The 9508-nt window shown below is 47.7% G+C and overlaps 1 protein-coding gene across 1 annotated transcript; it reads right to left on the reverse strand.

Moving 5' to 3' along the window:
- Positions 1–4173: 4173 nt before the first annotated feature.
- Positions 4174–5911, reverse strand: POU3F2 (POU class 3 homeobox 2). The gene has a single exon (XM_020998268.2). The coding sequence runs from the start codon at positions 5557–5559 to the stop codon at positions 4222–4224; it is 1338 nt and encodes a 445-aa protein (XP_020853927.1). The 5' UTR covers positions 5560–5911; the 3' UTR covers positions 4174–4221.
- Between the last annotated feature and the right edge of the window lie 3597 nt (positions 5912–9508).

Consider the following 9508-nt stretch of genomic DNA (forward strand, 5'->3'; position numbering starts at 1 on the left):
TTTAGGAAAATATAAAGTGTTCTTCAAAAATCTTTCCAGCCTCTATTGTGAATCTCTAGGGGGAAATGGGAAGAAAGGCTTGTTTACTATTACTATACCAAGGTCTCTGAGGATACAACTCTGATACATAAAACCAGGAGCCATGGCCTATGTTGGTAGACAGAATTGCCTGGAATTTGGTAGGGATTCTCAAACTAGAATCAAGGTTCACCCAGTAGCTGTGGCCTTTGAGGTCTAAAAAAGGCAGGTGTCCATCAAAAAAGAAAACAACAACAAGAACAACAACAAACCTTGTCCAGTTGACACGTGGTTTTCCAGTTAGCATGCCCCTCTTATTTGGAACAAAATGATCCCTCTCAAAGTCCACTAAAATGTCCTGCAGAGGGCAGATGTTGCTTGTTTTTTGCATACAATTCAGGGAAATATTGACCAAGGACTCAAATCTATACTGAGCTTAAACATTTTACCCATCAGCATGTCTGCAGTCACCAAACACTTCTTCTTTCTGTCACTTCTCTGCCAGACTATTGATAAGATCATTTAGTTGTATCTGCTGGAGACCTGTGTAATATTGACTAAGAGTTAGAAAAGATGATCAGATTTAATAAGCCCAGAAACTAGGGTCAAAGGAGATATTGTACTTATTCAACCAAATAAGGCAAAGGGGATTTAACAAACAGCATAGCTATTAAATAACACAAAGCAGTTTAGACTTCTAACTAGTCTAAAAACTGATTTCTTTAAAGAATGTTTCCCTATTCATTTGGAATCTTCATGAATTACAAAATTGATGATGATAATGATGATGATGATGATGATGATGATAATGTCTGTTCTGGGCATTGTGTACTCAGACCTTCCCCAAGATCCTTCTTTCCTATGTTCTTTTCTTCCTATTTTATGGCTTCTTATTGCCTGAAGAGAAATAAACACTGCCTTGTAAACCATTACAAAATCCATCTTGTTTTGTAAAACTAACTCGAGAATACACTTGACATGACTATAAACACTTGGCGAGCACAGTGATGTTGCACGGATTTCAGGAATACCCTTGCCATTAAACATATTTGATCATTTTTTTTTAAAAAAAGAAATAACTCCTTTAAATAAGCTCCACCTTCCTGAAAGAAAGCGCTCACATTACATAAAGAGATGTGGGCAGAGTTTAACTGGATATATCCACCAAGTTCCACAGATGCTTTCAAAGAAATGTGTATTCAGACTGAGTGGGTAATACTAACCTGGAAAGAGGATACATATGTATCTATCTATTTATACCGCACAAGACCCATTTATAAGATTATCAAATAATGGGGAAATGAAAGCTCAAACTTTCTGACCATTTGGAAGGAATGTTAATAACAAATTGATTGGCAGGTGTTGCTTATATATTTTGGAAGGGAAATGAAACCACAAGTTGTGCTCTACCAAAAGACTATGGAAGTTATAAACATGAAATCTGGCAGTATATGCATAAAATTTATTCCAAAACTTCATGAAGTTTAAAGGAAGTGAGGTGTTTTACACATAACTCAGCAAAAGGACTAGATTTTTACCCCTTTAAAATTTAAGAACTATGCAACTTGGCACTATCTTTAAAAATAAAATAAAGATTTTTCAATAATTAGAACAAACTATGAAGGTATTGTGCATTTGTTTTATGTAGATAATAAAATATTACTTTAACATAAATATATAAGGATCTCTGCGTTTTTATTTTTCCCCACAAGCACAACCAAATGTACCAAAACAAAGTATTTTTTAAAGAGACTGAACCAAAAAAAATTACATCCCATATAGATTTTGTTCACCTACTCATTTAAAGCTACAGAAAAAAACAGTTTCCAGAACCTTTTTGCTTCAAAAGAAATAAATATACATTGAGGCAGGCCACTTAAAAATGATATGAAAATATTTCCCTGGGTAGCATTTTAAAAAAAGAAAAATAGACAAAGAAACATTTAAACTATTTCTGCATTTCAAAAGACAAATATTAAACATATGTACATTGTGGTAAGGTTCAGTGGTAACTTTTGTTTTAGTAAAACCTGTTAAGAGTTAGAGGATCTATAGACATATCCTCTGAACTCCATTTTCTGACCTTACCTACGCATTAATAAGTCTCTGAAAGTTCATTTCCTCCCTTTACCATTGGATATCTGCCCTGCCCTAAATTACTTCACTAAGGGCCAGTCCCCAACACTGAAAGAACAAGCAGCTTGATGCACCCCAAAGCAGCTCTGTGCCCTATCACTGTGACCATTGCTGGGGAAATGCAATAAAGGCAAATAAACATGTCTGTTATAAATCTCTATTTATCTGGCAAAACTTTGAAACTCAGATGGTCACGGGAGTCCAAAAAAACAATAAAAAAGCATATTCTCTTAAAAATGAAAACAAACAAAAACCCAAACCTGGCTACTTATTGAAGTGTGAAACTGAACCGTGATTTTATGCTAGTGAGTTTCATTTAAAAAATAATAATAAAAAGGCTAACACTGGACAACAAAAATCTTTTTAGATTAAAAACAATGATTAAAAAAAAGTCTTCTGCTTAGTGACCTCTTTTGCCAACTATGTTTTTAAAATGTAACTTATCACAGTTTAATGGTGTTTATTTCTCAATAGTTTCAAGTTTTCTCTGAGACTTCCCTGTAGAGTCTTTCGCTTTTGGGAAAGTTAACCATTTTCCATGAAGAGAAGGTCAAGAAAAGCACTTAAATCTATTAACAAAGGGGAGAAAAGGATGGATTGAAGACGGCATTCCCCCCCCCCCCATTTAATTTGGCTCTCTTAGTGAGAGAGAAAAAGCTGCCCAAGTCAGACTGGCCTTTCGTGCCACAAATGATGGAAGGAGAAGGCGTGGGATGATACATTTTGAATTGAAAAATAAAACCTGAGCTAGTCAAGATAAAATCAGTGCACAAATCGGAGAGAACTCCTAGGTATGCACAAATGTATTTTATGGTAGTAAATGCATACACCATTACATTCTCGGATTGTTTTCTTTTAAGTGAAAACACTCACTCTTTCAGAGTTCCCAAGTTTAATTGCTGTCGTCAGCACAAATATTTCCTTGAGATGACGTTATGAAAACTGAAGGTAGAGAACTTTCTGTGGGGTGTCTGAGGGCAAATATTTCCCTAGTTCTCTTCAAAGTGCCACTCTCTTTCTGTTGGACAACTCTGGAAATGTATTTAACCTCCACATTTCCTCGGAGGTCTTTCACAATGGACCCGCCTGCTAAAATGAAGCAATCAGTCACTCAGTATCGATTTTTCTTTTTCTTCCCCCCCCCCCAACACTGCCTGAAAATGAAGTTTACTTTGTTGGTGGCAATCTAAGGATGACTCCACTTTCTATCCTAGGCTTGGAACTTGGCTCGGATAAACTGGGGAGACGATGCACGTTTCTTGAAATCGGAAACTGTTTATTTTGTATGAAGCCAATCATTTTGCTTTGGTAAAAGGAGAAAATAAACGTTACACCGATGTAAGGGGAGCTGAAGATAACCAAAATTCACATACAAGCAAGGAGAACAAGGGTCAACATACTTAGAAGAGTTGCCAAAGACTGGCCAACTCACGTTGCTGAATAAAAAATACAAGGCAATTTCAAAGTGAACCTGTGGGGTGGGGTGAATAGGGTGGGGGGGATATTTTCATGAATTGGTTCATGTAAACTTCAATTTTCTTGCAGTGCAAATTTCTACGGTTAAATACTGTTGACATCAAAGAATTTGTGTATTGTTTTGTCCTCTCTCCCTTTGGGAATCCACATTAAATAAACACCGGCAGCATGTGCGAGCTATGAGCTTCATTCCAGGATGGAAACTGCAATTGTGTTTATCATGGTTTGGCAGATATTTTTTGGTAATTAATTTAGTTTTGCCAGGTATTTATCTCAGTGCCTGTCATCTCTCCCTCTCCCCCCCCCCCTTCTTTCCCCTCTGTGTGTGTGAGATACTCACTCCACTCCATTGCCTGGGTACTCGCCTGTAAAGGTCAAAACACATCGTTACACCTGCTACCCTTTAAAGGATAGTCCAGTGATTTCGTTGCCTTTTTTTTCCCCTTGGGGGGGAATTTAAAAAAAAAAAGAACAATCAGAAGTTAAAGCGGGAACAATGGGGTTGGGGAGTGGGTAAGAAAGAAGGGGAAGAGGGAGCGAAGGGAGGGGGAGCAATCCCTTCGTACTTCTCCCCCTCCCCCCCAAAAGAGTTCACTGGACTGGAGTCTGCACCCCGTGGTGTGGTGGCGTGTCCCTACTCCCCCCGTATACATCCTCGGCTCCCGGCAGAGTCCCTCCCGGAGGAGTCATCCTTTTCTCTTTCTGTCTCCTGTTACAAAACCAAACTCTCACCACCTCTTTCTCCAGTTGTAAGCTGTCCGCCAGGGAGGTGATCTCCTGGGCCGAGGGCTTGGGACATTTGAGGAAATGGCTTTCCAGAGCCCCCTTGACGCTCACCTCGATGGAGGTCCTCTTTTTCCGCTTGCGCCCCTGGGCTGCGATCTTGTCTATGCTGGTGGGACTGCCCGAGGACGAGTCCGCCTCCTCCAACCACTTGTTCAACAAAGGCTTCAGCTTGCACATGTTCTTGAAGCTCAGCTGCAGGGCCTCGAACCTACAGATGGTGGTCTGCGAAAACACGTTCCCGTACAAGGTGCCCAGGGCCAGTCCCACGTCCGCTTGGGTAAATCCTAGTTTGATCCGCCGCTGCTTGAACTGCTTGGCGAACTGCTCCAGGTCATCCGAGGTCGGCGTGTCCTCGTCCGAGTGTGGGTCGTGGTGGGGCCCCGGGTGACCCGGCGGGCCCTGCGGTGGAGGCGGCGGTGGCGGGGGCTGCTGGTGCGGGTGGGAGTGCGGGTGCGGGTGGTGTTCCCCGTGGTGCTGCTCGTCGTGGGCGTCCCGCAGGCCATGGTGGTGGAGCCCTGTGGGCTGGCCCCCAGCGCCCAACATGCCGTTCACGGTGAAGCTGGGCTGCGAGTAGAGCAAACCCCCGTTGGACGCTCCCATGCTGGGAGGAAGGTGAGCCGCTGCAGCCGCGCTCCTCCATGCCCCGGGCCCCGGGTGGTGGTTGGCGGCGTGGTGTACTAGATGCGGTGGCCGCTGCTGCTGTTGCTGCTGCTGCTGTTGCTGTTGCTGCTGTTGCTGCTGCTGCTGGTGTTGCTGCTGCTGCTGCAGAGACCCCGGCCCGTGAAGCTCGTCTCCACGCCCCGGCTGCTGTACCACAACGGAGGGCTTGATGTCCGGCTGGCCCAAGGGGCTAGTGGACCACGGGGAGCCGTCCCCGCCGCCCCCGCCGCCGCCCCCGCCCCCGCCACCTCCGCCGCCGCCCCCGCCCCCGCCGCCGCCGCCGTGGGACAGCGCGGTGATCCACTGGTGAGCGTGGCTGAGCGGGTGTCCGTTGCTCTGCAGCGCGGCGTAGTCGCCCTGCACCAGACTCTGCGCCTCCCGGTAGCCTCCAGTGCCTTGCTGCATGCCGCCCGGCGGCTCGGCGTGCACGATGGAGGCGCTGGAGGTGAGCAGGCTGTAGTGGTTAGACGCTGCGGTCGCCATGACTCTCGGAGCCGGACTGATCGCGCCGGTTAAAGGAGCCGCGCATTTGACAGTTACTTTTTCGCCTCGGGCTCCCTCTCCCTCTCTCTTCTCTCCCCCCGCCTGATGCTCCAACGCCTGCTCCGACGCCTGCTCCGACGCCTGCTGAGGCTGCTACTGCTATTGCTGCTGCTGCTCCAGCTTCTCTCCTTCCTTCCCTCCCTCCCTTTCTCCTCCCTCCCTCTCTCTTTCTCCTCCTCTCCCTCCCTCCCTCTCTCTCCCTTGCTCTCTCCGCTCTCTACCCTCTCTCTCTCTCTAGCTTTCTCTCTCTCCCTCTCCCGCTTTCTTGGCAGCTCCGGCTCTCAACGGCACGCGCCCGGGCCCCGCCCCTATCACCTCCTTCCATTGGCTCTGCACCTTTTGATTTACGTGGATACCGTTAGCAACCGCTCGGAATGGCGGAGCTGATTGGACTGCCTCCTTTCCCCCCCTTCCCTATTTCCCCGCCTCCCCTCCTCCCGTCTTCTCTCCCTCCCTCTCTCTTCCTCATTCTGATTCTCTCACCCCCCCCACCATCCGCCCCCTCTACCTCCTCTTTGGTGGGCCCCGCCCCCCATCTGTTTCTAACGCGCGGAGAAGTGGGGCGGGAGGGCAGACTCAGCGCTCTAGTCAACTGCGGCCACATGGAAGAATTGGAGGATGGGGTTCACGCCTTCTGTGAGGGAGGAGGGGAGGCTGGACGAAGGCTGGATTGTACTGTAACCGGAGGGAGCCCAATTCTTGTGCCTGCAGAGGACACACGCGCGCGCAGATACACACACACACACACACACTCTTCATTCAAACGCCGTTAGACTTTCAAACCTAGAACCAAGAGAAGTGTGACCTGCCTCCTGTTGCAATAATCCCGGTGCAGTGTCAAAGGCCAAGAAGCATCCTTTCGTTGCATCATTGGATGCGCAGTGAGGGTCCTAGCACCAGAGCCTGTGGATTCTTTTGCTCCAGAAAAGTATCTCTTCCCCCCCGCCCCAGCACCCCAAACACTCCCCTCCGGCATGGACTGTACCTTTCCAAGGTTAGCAGATATAGTTGTCTTCCCGCGCCTTTCACTCACTCCCACCTGCTTCTGGGAACTGCCAGTATCCAAGAGAGAGTGAGAGAGTCCTGGTTGGCCAAACAGAATACTGTGGTGCAGTCCCGACGGTGTTGCTGCCTGGGCTTAGATTTTGCCACACAGTGAGGTTCTCGTGTTATTATCACTTAGAATGTCCCATGCTGTCAAATTCATGTACATGCACGCAACTCAGTGGCGTGCATGCACAGCCTATGGTTTGAAAACTTAAGTTACTGGGTGGGAAAACCCCCTCCTTAGAGGTGGTGGAACTGCAAGAGTGGGTCGGCAAAGGCAGTGTGCCATTCTTCGTCCTCTTCTAAAGGTAATGTGTATTCGGAGGAAACCTCTTGTTCTGGACATTTCCACATATTCTTAGCAATAACCAATCATTTCCGTCTGCGGAGCTTTTCTTTGTAACTTCGCTGGATATTTTAAAAACGGAACTGAAAAAGAAGATATGTATGCGTGTGGAAAGGAGTAGATAGGAAGGAATCTGTCTAAAATTCTTTGTTGGGGTTCATAGTTTAACACTCGGGTCAATATCTGGCCAAGCCCCGTTCCGTCTCCGGCCAATTCAAAGAGCAAACAGCAAGGCATTGTACTGCCCTAACCACTGTTGCTACTGCTGTGCGGGGGGAGAGAGGGTGGAGATGAGAGCGTCTTACAGTCAATTTCCTAACTCAGTAGCAGGTGCCAGCCTAGACCAGAAATGCACAGTGGCCAGGGATTTTGGCCATTCTGAAAGTTACCTGGTTCCATAGACTTAACGTTGCTACAATCTCCCATCCTGGAGAGACAGAAGTAACTGTTATACATCAGATTTACTGGAGACTTGAGAGTCAGGAGGACATAGTTCTCGGGACAACTGGGTTGCGAGAGGGCGAGGGAAGAGAAGGAGGAAGAAGGCAGACATACATAAAAATTGCTGACAAAAGCGGTAGAGAAAGACCTAGGGGGAAAGTGATTTTAGTCCCCTGCGCACAAGCAGCGAAGTCGCCGGAAGTGGCTCTTGTCCCTGAGATAGGAGCCCAATAAACGACTCTAGGGGAGTGGTTCTCTGCCTCCAAGCATCTTACTGGAAGTAGCCCAGTGGAGTGGACTGGAGAATTTATCATTACTAACGAGAGGCAGCGTTCTTCTGGGAATGGTTGAGTTTGTAAATTACTACGTTTAACCACTCCGGCAAGACAGTCTGGTTGAATTTTTCCACGTGTTCTATGTTTTTGAGTGTGTGTACGTGTGTTTGTGTATGAAATGGGTTGGGGGAGGGGCCAGCTGCCAGGCCCACCATATACACGCGAGCGGGCGAACATATACACGCACACATATACACGCACAATAGACCGTGCAGAGGAAACTCTCCACTTCTCAGCACAGGGTTCGAATTGGGGGAGCAAAGCTAGGACCCGCTGAGGAAATAGATCAGACACTGGTTAACTATGCCTTCTTCAGCACAAACGGTAATAATTTTTAACCGCGAAACTCTAGCCGGTACTTGTGCCCTCTTCTGATTCTAGCCGGAAGAAATAGGCTGGAAGAGAGGGTGCCAACTCCTATCGAGTTGGTGACTTCCCCACCTTCTTCTCTGTCTTCTGCTTTGATTACTCTCCACCCCAAACCCCCCCCCAAACCTCACACAGACACACACCACACACCCTCCTCTTCCCTTTTGCCTATCCGCTTAGAGATAGAGCAGTGAGCCTCAGCTCAGTCTACGCTCTGAACCCACTCATCCCTCCAGAATGCCAGCTTGCCGCTGCTGCTGCAGTTACAGTCCAGCTGCAACATCCAGGACCTGCAGCCAGGAGAAGAGAATTCAAGACTGCTGAACCCAAAGTCCAGTGGCGCCAAAGGGCACAGCTGTAAGAAAGAGCCAGGTCCTAGGTTTCCTCTCACTCCCCTTCAACCCCAACCTAGGCCAAGCCAGCAGGATTAAATTTCTCATTTCTTTACATATTTTACAAGAAGTTGAAAGAGAAAGAATCCCACCCCCTTCCTTTTTTTTTTCCAGTAGGCAGCGTGATATTTGCGAAGGAAGAGCTTTTTAAACGCAGCTCGGGGCTTCCCCGGAGGGAAAGGTCTAAGTAGTCTCAGCCTCCAGGGTGCAGAGTAAGAGCGAAAGTTGGCTGTTCCAAGAAGGCAACGTGGCTCGTTGTCCTCTAGGCGTCCGTCCCTCCCACCCCCCTTCCCCGCCCTCCGTCCTCTGTTCGCCCGCTTTTCCTAACCAAGCGCCCGAAACCGTGGGGGTGACGCTTCCCTCTCCACCAGTTCGGAGTGTGCTGGGTGGGGGCGCCTCTTAGGGCGTGGGCGGGGACTGAATATCAACAATTAGATCTGCCTATGAGGAAACCTCACTAGCGGTTATTGATCTGAAAGCCGCCGCACAGGGAACTTCACAAGCTTCTTCTTCGCTCTCCTCTCTCCTCTCCTTCTCTCGTTCCCCTCTCTCCCCCCGCACATTTTGCACGCGGCGGGGGGAGAGTAGTTAAAAATTGGGCATACGACAGTCATCCTACCAGTTTTAATACAACTAACAAATCGCCAAATAGCCAGGATATAGGGCCATAGTATTACTCTGCAATCATCAAACTAAGTACCAGAGCAAACCCCATAGTCTCCCAAATTAAATTAACGATCTCTACGTCCCCAAGTACGGCTGAGAGCACGCAGGGCGGCGTGCGAACTGTGGATTGCAAAGAGATGCAAGCTCCGCCTTCCCGGCCCCATCATCATCATCCTGGTTAGCCTTGTCATTAATACTGTTTCTTAAGCATCCTTCATTCTGCTCGCTCTCTCCCTCCTCAGCGGAGGGAACCCCTGGCAGCCAAGCTCTTGATGTTGCTACCCTCTGGGGTT

Source organism: Phascolarctos cinereus, unplaced genomic scaffold, assembly GCF_003287225.1.
Source record: "Phascolarctos cinereus isolate Bilbo 61053 unplaced genomic scaffold, phaCin_HiC Scaffold_5;HRSCAF=322, whole genome shotgun sequence".
NCBI classification, from domain to species: Eukaryota; Metazoa; Chordata; class Mammalia; order Diprotodontia; family Phascolarctidae; genus Phascolarctos; species Phascolarctos cinereus.

Bases quoted from the DNA above. Each gene is read 5' to 3' on its own strand.
- POU3F2 (XM_020998268.2), bottom strand. From the start codon at position 5,559: ATGGCGACCGCAGCGTCTAACCACTACAGCCTGCTCACCTCCAGCGCC.